The sequence below is a fragment of the Crocodylus porosus genome, unplaced genomic scaffold, assembly GCF_001723895.1.
Source record: "Crocodylus porosus isolate Cpor-Errol unplaced genomic scaffold, CroPor_comp1, whole genome shotgun sequence".
NCBI lineage: Eukaryota > Metazoa > Chordata > Crocodylia > Crocodylidae > Crocodylus > Crocodylus porosus.
Genome location: NW_017728943.1, coordinates 126,342,417 through 126,356,329, shown reverse-complemented (window position 1 = coordinate 126,356,329; position 13,913 = coordinate 126,342,417). Strand labels below are relative to the sequence as shown.

At 40.8% G+C, this 13,913-nt stretch overlaps 1 protein-coding gene across 4 annotated transcripts in view; it reads left to right on the top strand.

Moving 5' to 3' along the window:
- The first annotated feature begins 92 nt into the window (after window positions 1-92).
- ADGRG6 (adhesion G protein-coupled receptor G6) overlaps window positions 93-13,913 on the top strand; it is a 157,672-nt gene continuing 143,851 nt past the window's right edge. For 3 of the 4 annotated variants that reach the window (XM_019550158.1, XM_019550156.1, XM_019550159.1), the window contains exons 1-2: window positions 901-1,171; window positions 7,280-7,380. In XM_019550158.1, the coding sequence (XP_019405703.1) occupies window positions 7,281-7,380 (100 nt within the window). In that variant the 5' untranslated portion in view covers window positions 901-1,171; window position 7,280. Of the gene's footprint in view, window positions 436-900; window positions 1,172-7,279; window positions 7,381-13,913 lie in introns of those variants that run through there. The other variant, XM_019550157.1, reaches the window with a different exon arrangement.

Sequence of the window (13,913 nt, the reverse complement as noted above, 5' to 3'; positions counted from 1 at the left end):
GGAGCGGGCGGCGGGCTCCCGCCCTGCGCCACCGGGGCTCCCGCTGCCTCCGAGCCGCGCATTCCTGTGCGGCCGGGGCCCGGCTAGGCGGGGGCGGCGGGCGAGCCCTCAGGGAGGATGAGCCCAGCAGCCCACTAATGCCAGCATGTAAGTGCCCGCTCCCCGCGCTCGGATTCCTCTGAAGGGGCAGGGTCTTTTCCTACGCCCCCCTCCAGCTGGTGGGGAGCGAAACGGCGCCGCTCGTCCGGGGCCAGACGCACAGGACCCCCCGCCGGTGAGCAGTCATGCACGCTCTCCAAGCCTGCCCTGTGCAGCGCGCTTTTCAGGCAAAGCCGCCACCCCCCAGCCCTGTCCCTTGAGCGGCCTCTTGCTCGGGACCCCGAGAGAAGATCGCTCGTGGTGTCGCGGCTGCCTTCCTAGCACGTCCCTCCGGAGGTAGGAGCTCTCCTTTCCTTTCCCCACCGCCGCCCGCAGGGTCCTCTCCTCCTGGGCGGGCACGGACCTCGCGGCGGGGTCTGGCGGCGCCGGGGAGGTCCGCTGCGAGCAGCGGGCGCGCCACAGCAGCCGGGCCCGGCCCGCGAGGTGCCGGGGGGAGAGGGAGGACGGGCAGGCAGCGACGCGAGAGTTTCGAGTCCCACCACGTCTCTTTTGGACCCCGGTCTCCTGCTCCCGTGAGCTGGGTTCTTGAGAGCGAGACTGACAGGCAGAGAGAGGGTGTGAGAGTGACAGAGAGAGACACAGAGCGGGTGAGAGAGTGACAGAGAGACAGAGAAAGACAGAGAGAGGGTGAGAGAGTGACAGAGAAAGACAGAGAGAGGGTGAGAGAGAGAGTGAGACAGAAAGATTGAGTGAGAGGCAGGCAGTGAGACGTACAAAGAGACAGAGAGACTGAGAGAGAGACTTTAAAGAGAGAGCCAGCGAGCAGTTCCAGCTTGATCCTAGCCACTGTCTTTCATCATCTGGCCGGGCCAGGGATTTGCCCTTCGGTATTGTAACCAACTCATTCATGGGCATGTTTCCAAGTGGGCTTTTCCTTTGCTGACACGTTCATCCTAAAAATCCGCTGGAACTGGAGCCGCTGCAGCACATTTGCACATGGTGATACAGAGCCTAGGACTGGAAGCAAAGGAAAGCACCAAGAGAAGGGGGAAAATAGATTTTACACCTCAAGGTAAAGTAATATGGCCTAAGGAACAAATGCTGGGCTACTATACAGTGCTACAGGGGTTGTCGTGTCCAGCAGGTTAGTAGCATGCCACACCCAGAAAAACGGGATTTTAAAGGGAAAACCGAGGTGAAGCATTTTCAATTAAAATTCACTTGGTCAGAATCTGTACTCAGGCAAGAGGAAGGCATTTTCAAGTTGGATCTTTGGCTGGCTCCTCTTTAAGAAGGATGTTATATAGAGAGGCATCCTACAAAGCAAGGGTCAAGTGGCAGTGTCTAACTAGCAATTCAAGAAGTTAGCAGCATAGGATTGCTTAAAAAGTACCATTTTGTTAGTGTACCTTAAAATAGTTGTCTTGCACTTGTTGCCTTATAATGCTGGAGTAATTAAGGATGAAAAACTTTTATTTCATAATTTACATGAGATCTGTTATGAAATTGATGTTATCTTCTGTTTAAAAATTAAACTGTCAGCAACATTTCCCTCCCTGCCCCCGTCTTAACAGTTAAAGACATGCCAATGATCAAAGAATATCATGGCAATATGCCTAGGGCAAAATCTACTGGAGGGAACTGTGCCAAGGTTTTAAACAAGGAGTACGCAAAGAGATCTCACATGTGTTGCAGGTCATTCATAACTAAACCATAGGTTATTGGATTATTTAGGAGTAATATGTATTTTCCCACTGAGTTTTGTGCTTCCAAAAATATGCCAATGTTCCTTTAGCTGGGTCTTGTACATACAGTGAGGGATTTGGTAGTTAGATTTAGCACTAATAGCACTAAATTGGTCTTGAACCATGGTTATGTCACCATTCCATTTATGGTTTAGATAAATTACATGACTATTTTGCTCTTTCAGACTGAATTGTGAATAAGACCATTGTCTCCTGCATCATAGGAAATGGAACTAGCTATGGGCTGGAGAGAATTTGTAGCTAGAGGGTTTAACTGACCATACTGCAGAGTGCCTAATATTAATGCCTTACTGCCATTTCACACAAAATCTGTTAATGTTCTTATTAACTTTTGCAAGGCACCATTTGTTATTTCACAGAGCATTTACATCTGCCAAGGGAATGCAGTTGTTAACAAAGTTGTAATATATAATATTATGTAATATGTAACTAAACGAAGTTACACCCAACTATAATGGGAGTATATCTACAAGAAGATTACTGATAGTAGTCAAACCCACCAGATAACACCCTGTTTCAGGTTTGTTGAAATCCCACATTGATTTGCTTGGGGTTGACTGCATATGATTAGATGAAGGTAGAATTGTGTTCACCGTTCAGAAGTTTTTTTCAGTTTACAAGGCAGACCCCACTGAGCTCATGTTCCCAACTTCAGTGTTATAGACTGAACTGGTCTGCAACTCCTCTCTGAAACAGAGTTGTCATACGGGGGTTTTTTGCAATTTTAATATTTACTTAATTCCTTGGGAGTTTTGCTGTGTTGCTATTCCAACAATGATGAATATTAAATGACAAAATACAGTGCTTTTTGTTCTTTAAAATGTGGATATAAATTTAGAAGGGGTATTCTCGCCACGCAAGACCATTTGCAACCATTCATATGACCCCTTTCACAAGCTATAAAAAATGTATGACTAAGATATGTCTTAATTTGCATACTGAGTTATTCATTCAGATACAATCACTGTTGCATACACAGTTTCTTGGGCCATTTTGGGCAATTCTGGATTTTAATAAATATTAATAATCAGTAAAATCAACATTTCAATACATGCATTGATATTATGTTAACATTCAAATTTAGCAGTTACTTAGAACTTTAAATCTTTAAAGCTCTTTATAAACATTTTTGGGCCTATAATTTGCCTTCAATTCTTACTGTATTTCACAACTGCTTTGTAATTAGGCAAGTCAGAAGAAATAGCTGAAATAAGTAGTTCCTTCTATGCTGAAGTCAGCTGTGGTGTACTGTCCCTTAAGACTTGTTCTTCAAACAATGATGTAGCTACATCTTGGAAGATCTGTCAGCAGTCAAGTTTCATAGAATCAAATTCCAGTTTTGGCAGGTCCTCATATAAGGTCTCCGGTACATGCAAGCAAGGCATCTTCTCACTCATTGTGTTTAGCAATCTGCCAGATTTCATGGTTGGTAACATGGATTGTTAACTGTCTCCTACAGGAAACAGTTCTGATTCATGTGTTTGTATCAATGAATGGAGGTATTAAGGTGGCAAACTCCAAGAACATAGTTCTTGCAGTCCACTTCTTTGGTCAGTATTTTATTTTGTTTCAATGAGCTCTTCTTTCTTTCACCTGATACGAGGAAGTGTTTAGGAATTCACAGTATACAAGCTGTATATTCTCTATTGCCCTTAAACAATAGAGAATGTAAGTGAGAAGATAAGTATGTTAATAATTCTTTCAAGGGAGAGAAACATGCATTTATATCTCAAGGATATAATTGTCTGACCATTTCTTTGGGAAGAAAGGTTCTATGTTCATTCCATTTTGTCTCGTTCTTGGTTCAGATTATGCATTTCAGCCAAACTTCTGTTGTTACTTACGTGAGGTCTTGGCATCTTTCTTTGCATAAAGTTTTAACATGGCTGAAGATTAGCAGTTGAATTATAAATTAGCACAATTGGGCTCCAGGTTGTAGTCATTAGTACAACAACCACAACAACAATAAAAAAATAAGTTTTAGAGTATAGTTTGGTCAGTTTCAAAGGAAGGAGAATCACGTGTCTTTTAGAAGGAGGGGTGTAGAGTGTAGCTGTCTTGATCTAAGGACATAGGCACACAAGGTTCTTTGGGTAAATCTGATATCTTGTATTAGACCGAAAGATAACGAATTTACCCAGAGAACCTTGTCTGCCTTTTTAGAAGTAGGTAAACTTTAGAAGAAATGGCATCTTGCATTTAGTGCAGAATTAGACACTAGAATTGTATTGTTTTTACAGTGTGGCATTGTACCAATGACATTCTATATGTAGCAGTTTCTCCATCTGTAAAATTGGAATAAAATGTAATTTAGTCCATGACAGCTTCAAGAGTATTAATGGTTGTAATGGCAGCAGATGTGCAGATACTATGCCTGGGATGCAGACAATTACAGATTTCTCTTCAGTTGAGCAAAATTGAACTGATTGTTCAACAGCTTGATAACTCTTTAAAAAGTTTATTATCAAATACAGCCCAAGAACTCAGCAACTCCCCTGGTACGAATGGGAATCTGGACATCAGGTTAACACCAATTTTACCTAATGAGTGGCTGCTGTTAAAAAATCAGTATCTAATTTATCTATAATAGCAATATCTTTCTGGTTTTGGAATAAGATATATCATGGTACTACTGTTTATAGTATAGACTGGTAAAGGTTGAGTTTTAAGTGTGCCACTATGTGTATATGTTTCTGTTGCTTCAGGAGGACAGCTTTTCACCAAAGACAACTTTGAAGGTATTTGCAGATTTAAGAAAATTATTTATTGAATATTTACAGTTCCTAAAGTCTCAGCCTTCTGCTTTCTGAGATGTTGACAGGGACTTACTGAGTTGAAAGACAATAACACTGTTGTTTGATAATCTAGTTATTTTGCTGTGTCTGGCTTCCTCAAAGAGATTCTTGTATTTCAGAGCCCTGAATGTGCTGCTCTTGTCTTTAACACTTGCTGTCTTTAAAGAACTAGATTAGTGATTCACAATCAGAGTGCCATGGCACCCTGAGGTGCCTTGAAATCCTTTCAAGGGTGCCGCAAGGTACCAGGCAATGTTAGCCCTGTTATTTGTGCAAATGTGATTCACTGGATGAAACCAGAAATTTCAAACAAGAATCCACCCTGTTAAAAACATTTTGATTTCTTGTGGTGTTTCTGAGTTTGCAGTAGAATATTTTACATAGTCAAAGAATGAGAGAAAACTAAGAGCCAGCATTTTCCAAGGGGTGTCTTGAACCTAAAGAGGTTAAGAACCACTGAACTAAACATTTTTGTAGTCTGATACTTATGTTGAGAATATTTCTGAGAAAAATCTTCCCAGTCACAACAGCTGATTTGCATGAAATGCCATTTACCTGGGTATGTGGTATCTGGTCTAGGGGCTTGGTTTAAAGAACTAATACTTTCTAAACTGTAGTATTAGTTGTGGGTTTTACCCAGTATGTTGTTTTGCTGCACTCTTTTAGGCTTGATTGGACATATCTACATGTTCATTAATACACTTTTGCTAATGCACATTAAATTTCGTACCTCTGGGCACCTATACACTAGCATGGAGGCTCCTCCAATGCACTGGAATTCCAGCGCATTGGAGCAGACTCATTTAATTGAGTCTGTTGGATCATGGCAGTTACTGCGCTCCAGCATCTTCCTGCATCCTGTGTATCAGAGTCCCCGTGCTTAAAAATGGTGGTGGGGGTGCTTGAACTAAAGCTTTTCAAATTAACATTAGTTCAAGTGCTCCCCCCCATTTATAAGTGCGGGCACGCTGATACACAAGATGTGGCAGTGCTTTAAAGCGACTCTCAGAGCTGTTTTAATTAAAGCGCTGCCCCCCACAGAGCATGTGTAAAAGTGCCCTCCATTGTGAGGAATGAGAAAAAGGTGCATTTGCCTATTTTAATGTGCATTAGTAAAAGCGTACATTTTTTGTGACACTTTAATGTGAATTAAAACAAGCTAATGTGCATTAAAACACATTTATAGATGTGCCCACTGCGTTTAAATGTAGTACTTTAGGAACTAGTAGGATCTTGTAGTATGTAAAGTTTCAAATTTATCCCCACCTTTCTCTAGGAGTTTCAGAGGAATAATATAGTGAACAAATTTCTCAGCTTAAACAAGTGACATTTTTATGATGTGTGGATGAACTGTTTTATTATTTACTTTCACTCATCTTCCTCATATTTGCATCCTAAGAAATGGCACTGAAAGTTGACTCTGCTTGACACTATTATTCCTTTCTGTCTCTCTGTTGCATGAAGATAATCTCTATTTGAGTTTTAAAATTTGTTATGAAAGCAAATCAGGTTGCTACTGTGACAGACATTTCTGTGTAATGACATTTTTTCATGACTCCTAGTTCCTTGTTCTTGTAGTGCTATCTTCCTTTTGTTTCCAATGCAAGTAGACAGTTTGTCACTGGACATGAGCTAATGCCAGAGAATAGGATAGGAAAGAATTGGTCAATATAATGTTTGAGCTGTATTTCGCTATTGGTTCTTTGCTGTTGGTTGTTAATAAGTTGTTGCACAAACATGAGAAAGTAATGTAGTAGGTCACCATTCATTTTAGTTCCATGGTTATGAATCATAGTTAAAGTTGTGAGTGTGTTACTTTTCAACCCTATTTTTTCTTTCTCTATTTCCTTCCACTATACTTAAAGCTAGAATAGTTTAGATTAACCTGATAATTGTCATAAGCATTTTGAAAGCAAAGGAGATTTTATCTGCAAAATATGAATAAAAATGGCAAAAGTATTGATTATTTTTTTATTCTATTAAATAGCAAGAATCTAATTGACTTTAGTTATAGAAGGATTGGGCTCCTGATTTTTATGCACAGAAAAAGTTACTTTTCAATTAGAGCTGTCAATTACCATTCAATTAATATACCAAGGATGCAATAAATGTACCAAGGATGCAGCTATTTATACATTAGCATAAATACATGGGGAAAAAAAAACAGTTAAAGGAAGATAAGTAAGTAATCAAATATTACACCCATGCAGAACATCTATAACACATGTACACATGGCAAAATATCACACTGAAGAATCCAAAAAGAACCTTAACTCTGTCCTGTGTTCCTGCCCAGGATCTTACAGCCACAGTCCTGACCACATACCTCTTAAACTCAACACTGTAGCCCACATTTAAAATAAGGGCTACAAAATCTCATCAACCACCCCACCCACGCCTCATGGAGTCAATCACGATCGGACTTGTAGCTTGTCTGCCTCTCATGGGGCAGACACCCCCAACTCATTGTCTTAAACTCCACATAAAGAACAGTGATATTTCTCTTTAAAAGCAAGACTAGGCAATTCCATATTTTTCAGCTAGTCATTTAATAATAGAAATAGCTTAATGTTTTGGCTGTTTAAAATTTCCCTAAATTATTGCCTTCTTTATTCACAGGATGTCCCATGTGAATGAAATGTGGTGTTATCATTGGAAATGGAGGCTTCAGAACTTTCTGTACTTGTTTACTATATACATTATATGGATGCAGCAGTCAGGTAAGGTAGCAAACTGGCCCCTCTTTCAAATAAAATATGTACATTCCTACTGAGTAAGGTATATACTTATGTATGACTATATTACATTCGCTTTAATATTTAGATTACAGTGATCCACTATAATTATTAGCTAAATTCTTTTTACACTATGTTTTGCTTTGTATTACTGTTAAGTTTTCCCTTAACTGCTTTTGAAAAAAGCATTTCAGTCATTTCTTCTACCTATTGGAAACATTGTTTCTGAGTTATTTGCTTGCCTCATTTCTTTTTGCTTCTAAGTGCTTGTATTGTCTTCTGAATATTTTTTTTCCATTTAATTTTATGGTTTCTATGGAAATAACATAAATGCTTTTAGTATTTTACAGTCAGTTTTCCAAGCATCTGAGTGTGTGTGTGTGTGTGTTTATGTATGCACATGTGCACAAAATGTTTAATGACTTTCACATCATGGAAAGATATTATTAAAACTAAAAATTAAACAAAATATTATTAAGAATGTTAAACAGTTAACAATAGGGGTGCACCGATATAGATTTTGGGGGCCGATACTGATAGCCGATTTTTTAAGGAGGCATATTGGCCAATAGTGATCTGATTTCTGATATATAGCCCTGCAGCTTGAAGAGCTGTGTCCAGCTGGTAAGTCTGTTGTGATGGAAGGGGAGGGAGGAGGGAAGGGGCTTGGGGGGCAGATCAAGGTCCCTGCAGTGTGGGAGGAGTTGGGCTGGGGCAGGTGCTGCCCAGCTGAGGTGGAGCAGGTCATGGGACAGAGCTGCAGCTTGTTTGTAGGATGCAGGGGGGGGGGTTTCTGCTAATGCGTGCACCCCGAGATGGCATGGGGTGGCATGCCTTCAGATCTGTGTGGGGTGGGCTGCAGCTGCATGCTGGGGCTGCATTGGGCTCTTCCCAGCAGGACTGAGCCAGGCTGTGCTTGGGGCAGGTGGTGGCAGTGCTGGGAGGGGGGGTTACAGCCATCCCAGAGTTCACTGTAGCCCCCCCACTATTCCCCATCCCAGTGCCGCTGTTGCCCACCCTGAGAACAGCCAAGGCCCAATGTGCCACATGCACACACACACACACACACACACCAGGAAGAGCCCAGTGCAGCCCCAGCCCTAACCTGCAGTGGCACCCCACCCTGCCTGTGCCCCACACAGATCCAGAGGCACAGCCCCCCCCCCCATGCCAATCTGGGGCATGTGCAGTGATGGGAGCTTCCCCCCTTGTAGCCCCTGGACAAGCTGTGCCTCCAGCTAGGCAGCACCTGGCCTAGTCCCAGTCCCACTCCCTCCCTCACCACAGGGACCTTGATCTTCCCCCCGTGCCCCTTCCCTACCCCCTCCGCTTCCACCACAACAGACTTACTAGCTACATGCAGCTGTCCCAAGCTGCCAGGCTGTGCTCCTCACTACCTATGTGCTGCACTGTGGCTGTGCACAAGCACAGACATTTATCAGCCAAATTATCAGCATGTGCACCTCCTGAGCATGGCAGTGCACCCCCTACAAAAAGGTGCCGCAGATAGGGCGCCTGCAGGCAGTCGCCACTTGCCACCCTGCTGCTGACACCACCAGTGGCATCCGTGGGCAGTCAGCAATCCGCGCTGGCCACTGATGATGCTGCCGGTGGTGCCTGTGGGTGGTCACTGACCCCTGGTCAGCACTTGCCACCCCCCGCCCCCTTTGCTGCTGACAGTGCTGGCAGTGTCTGCAGGAGCTCCCTGCTCACCACTGCCACCACACTCCTGCTGCTGCCATGCCCCATCCCCCCCAACCACTGGGGGCACAGGTCATTTATGATTGGTCACATCAGTCAATTTTCTTTATATCGGTGCCAATCTGATTTTGGACTGCTATATTGGTGCACCTCTAGTTAACAGAATGTTAAATGTTATGCAGGCAATTTGAATGATAAAAAATATCTTCCGAAATCCATTTGTATGTAGAATTATCTGATACTGTCCAGGGAATGTAATTAAAAACTTAGCATTTTTCCATGTGTATTAACCCTTGAGTGTAGAGTGTTGTAGTATATTGAGATTGTTTTCTGTAAGAAAATGAACTAGAGATTTGATTTACTAAATTATCTTTTCCTATGCACTAGAGTACAAAGTATTTTAGGAGTTCCAGCTGCCTTGCTGGAAAAATCTCTGGAGTTCACCTTACTGTTCTTGAGAATAAGAAAATGTTGAAGTAGATGGTAGTGTCTAGGTAATTTTATATCAAATGAACCCTTTTCCTTCTTACTGATTTCTCATTGGAAAGAGCAAACAAAATCTTCAGAATAGGGATGGAGTATATAGATATTCTGTTTTCTTAATGAAAAATAGAATCTACATTTTGAGCTAGTGTCTCAGCTGTGGTTGACTAATGCTGAGATCTTTGCATCATCCTCAACCATCCTCAGCCACCGGTACTTCATGTAAAATAAGTCAGCTGAGGCTGTTTTAATCTGCACACTGCTAGAGGTCCTTATGCTGGCTATTCTAGGATGTAGTGACACAAAGATGTCCCTGTTGGTTGAATGGAGCTACATCGAAGCCAAAACAGTGGTTCTGCATATCTTCAAATTTCATTCTTTGCAAGTTGCTATATGTTAGTAACCAGCTACTAACAGTAGGGCTGCTTTGTGCATGTAGAATGGCAAAACTAGCCAAAATTTCCCAGATAATATTAGGTGTTTAATAAAAGACATGATCTGATACTTGTTGACTCTATAACACTAGGAGAGTTTAGGAGGTTTTAGAATGGTCTGGGCCTGATTCTTCACAGCCTTGAGCAAAAATAGGTCTAGTGATGAGTTACCACATAGGCAGGTAGATGGAATAGACAACTATGTTTGCTGAGCTGTGAATACATCGCAAGTAAACTTTGTTGTTAACACTCCATTGAAATGAAAATGAGACATTTATACTTTGAGTGATGCATTGTTTCAGCATATCTATCTGTAAACCCTTGGGTTTTCATTTTGTAAGATGCCCTGGCAACTCACGCTCATGTGTCTTTTTCATGAACATTAAGACATAAATTATAAACTACAGCTGCAAAACATACTGCCTTTGTACTTTTTAAAAGAGCAAGGCAGACTAAGCAGGAAACACCAGTCCTTCTAGTGTGGTAAAGGTTATCTTTGTATCACATTTTTCTTAGAAAGGAAGTCAAAGAGTTTGGAGTCTTAGGGCATCAATAATTTTGTTGGCAGTTTAAATATTACTGAAGATACAATATAAATATGATAAAATCTGACACTCAGGCAGCTTCACTTGTGTGTTATAACCTCAGAAAGCTAGTGGGTGTTTTTTAACTTTGCCAAGCAGACATTATAGGGATGAGAAAGATGAAAACCATTAGATGCACTTATAAATTATCCACAGGACCATTCATCAAGAAAAAAAAAAATAATTTATGCTCTGACATGGAGAAGTTGCAAGCATAATTTTACAGTGGGAGTTTAACCAGCATAAAAAATACAGCATCAGGCCTGCTTTCTTAAAAACATCTCAAGGGAGGAATTACACATCAGCAAACCTAGGAGAGCAGCAGAATTGTCTCCAAGTAGAGTGTTTATTCAGAATTTTCTGTGATGTGTCAGCAGCCATTTAAGGTGAACAGCTTCCTTTGGTGAATTAGCCAGTTAAATATGACAAGACAGAAAGGCAAGTAAAATAATCTAGTAGTTCTCAAAATTTTTAGACTCAAGACGCCCCTTGTTTGACTCAAGGTACCTTTTCAGAAAATGCTAGCTCTTTCTTTTCAGTTATTTTTTGACTAGAGAAAACTAATAGAGCGATTTTTTCTGTTGCAAGGAACTCAGAAAGACCACCACAGGTCAGAATGTTTTTAACACTATGAACTTCTATTTGAAATCTCTGAGTTTATCTTGTGAATCATGGTTGTGCATATAGTGTTAACAGTGTTATCAATATCATTATGTACCACCCCATGGCATCCTTGAAGGGATCTCAGTGCACCCCAGAGTGCTGTGATACCCAGCTTGAGAATCACAAACTTTGTGTTTTAGCCACATGTAGGCCAGGTCAAAAGCTTATAGAAGGCAGTGGAAAGACTCCCGTCGATTTCATAATTCTTTGATTCAGGCCCTTTAAGAATATGAGCCAGATTCTCAGCTGGTATAAACTGTCTTAGTTCCACTACTTTCTAACTATGACAGTTTACATTAGTGGGGAATCTGTCACCATGTTTTTACAACTGGGATGAACAACAGTATATTTCCATTTCTATTATATTATGCAAGGCAGTCAGTTTAAAATAATCAAATAAAAGTGTATTGTTCTGTAATAACGACAGTTGGTTAACTTTCTCTGAAAAATTAATGTTTTATTTAAAAATGGGGGGGAAAAAGAAACAACCAACAGCACTCATGGGCAACAGCCAAGAAGCTCAAAATGTACATTAAAAAAAATTAGAAGGCATAAAAATGCACTTTTAAAGTAAGAATGATCTTAAGAATAATGTCCAGCTAGGCTTTGATGTTGATATAGAAGTATTGTGCATTCAACCTAATGAAACACCTAATTTTTCAGTATTCAGTGGCTGTGTCTACACGAGATACCAACTATGCAGCAGCCCAGTACTCCTGAGCAGTAGTGTTACTTGTCAACAACTGTGACGTGATGCTAGTGTGCAGGCTACTGCACAATAGCATCATGAAAAATATGTTTATTGGCGCTATTGCATAGAACTTGGGTTAATGCACAATCATTTAGCACTTGTTAGTAGCTGTTCTTTAGTACAGATCAGAATGTTATCTTAAAAATTTTACCCTGTCTGATATTCACAATCTTGAATACAGCTCAAGATTAATTCTACACAGTATGTGGAAAAGCACTTCCAACATTAAACCAAAGATACATGTCCACAGAAGTCAATTAGTGTTATAACTGTTTTATACTATATCCACTACTACTGATGTCAGGAAAACTGCTGAGCATGAAGCTGAAATCACAGCCATTCTATGGTATTGTCTGTACTGAATCCTACAGCCATCCTTCTGTTGACTTCATCTGGCATTTTGAGTAATCCCCAAGTGCTTTCGGAAGCAAGATGTCATATGGTATTACAAGTAGTTGTCAGTAATCCAAATAGTAGAATCCTGCCTTGAAGGTTACTTTTTTCTCTTCAAAGTGAATATTTAAAACGAAGATTTATGTGACTGCTTTGTTATTCCTCAAGGGAAGGAAAAAGGACTCTTGAAGGTCTTTCTTTCCCATTACATGAATGCAGGATGTGGCAAAGGAAGAGTTGGGAAATGGGTCTACAGGAGCTAGGAGATAGGTCAGGGAAATAAAGGAGCCACCAATGTGTAAACTGGCCGAGTGCTCAGCTCAATTATGGAAAGTAGGAGCCAGATCTGTCGTATTTGGGATATCAGAATGAGTACAGATAAAGGTTGGATTTGGATGCCCCCTTATTCATGGATGTGAGCAGGTCAAGGAGTATATGTCATCCAATGTCTAGGAGCCGAGTGGGAGTCATTTGGAGGTGAGAGAACAAGGCAGGAGGCAAGCAGGACCGTGTGTACTAACATGGAGAAGCAGTCTCATGCCACTACTGTGAAAACTGATTCAGTTTTATCTACAGCATGCCTTTCGTGCTTACACAACTCAGGAAGCATGTATTTGCCACTGCCTGGCCCAAACAAGGGCCAAAGATCCTATCACCCAGTGAGAGGTGAAATAAATGCAAGCAGATTTTCTTATCTTTCTTCTGCCTGCTGTGTGTATGCTAAGGATTGAAGTGCCAAGGCATTATTCAAATCACTCAGTGTAATCCTAGGTATACGGCTGAAAGGCAGGAAACATTTTTATAACATTATTACTGATACTTTGTGAAATTCTCTCATGGCATCACTGGGGTGGGGATGGGTGTGTAAGCATTATTATGGATATTATGTGTATCTGAAAATGGCGTGCATGCTCATGAGTCACACACATTTCTGAGTACTTCAAAAAGTTGTGAAACCTAAGAAGTATTAAAGAACTGTTTGTTTTCCTCCTGGCTAAAGAAAGGGTATCTAGTCTTTCAACTCCTTTACCTACCTTCTGTGTGTGTGTATGTGTGTGTGTGTGAAGTAACTTGAGATATAAGAACAAAAGAAACTGAATTCTAATCTAATAATCCTAAAACCCTTTCATTTTCTCCTTTTCCCCACCAGTTTCCTTTATATTACTTTAATGTAATCAAAAGCAATTTCAAAATAAACAGTGAATGCTGTATTTGTTTAGCATCCAGATTTCTGCTGATTTGAGGCAAGCCCAGAGAACTTTTATAATAATCATTGTTTTAGAAGAAAGATCCAAGTTGCCTCTTTTGCATATTTCTGACTTCACAAGTAGCTATATCCCTAATCTAACTTCGCAGCTAGCTTCACAATATGGAAGTAAACAGCTGCTGGATTGAGTTGTGCAGGAACCTTTCAATCATTACTTCTCTTAATTTTTTTCAACTAGAAATTTTTTGACCATGCTGTTTATTATCTGCCTTGAAGTGTTTTGAGTCATTAGCCATAACAAT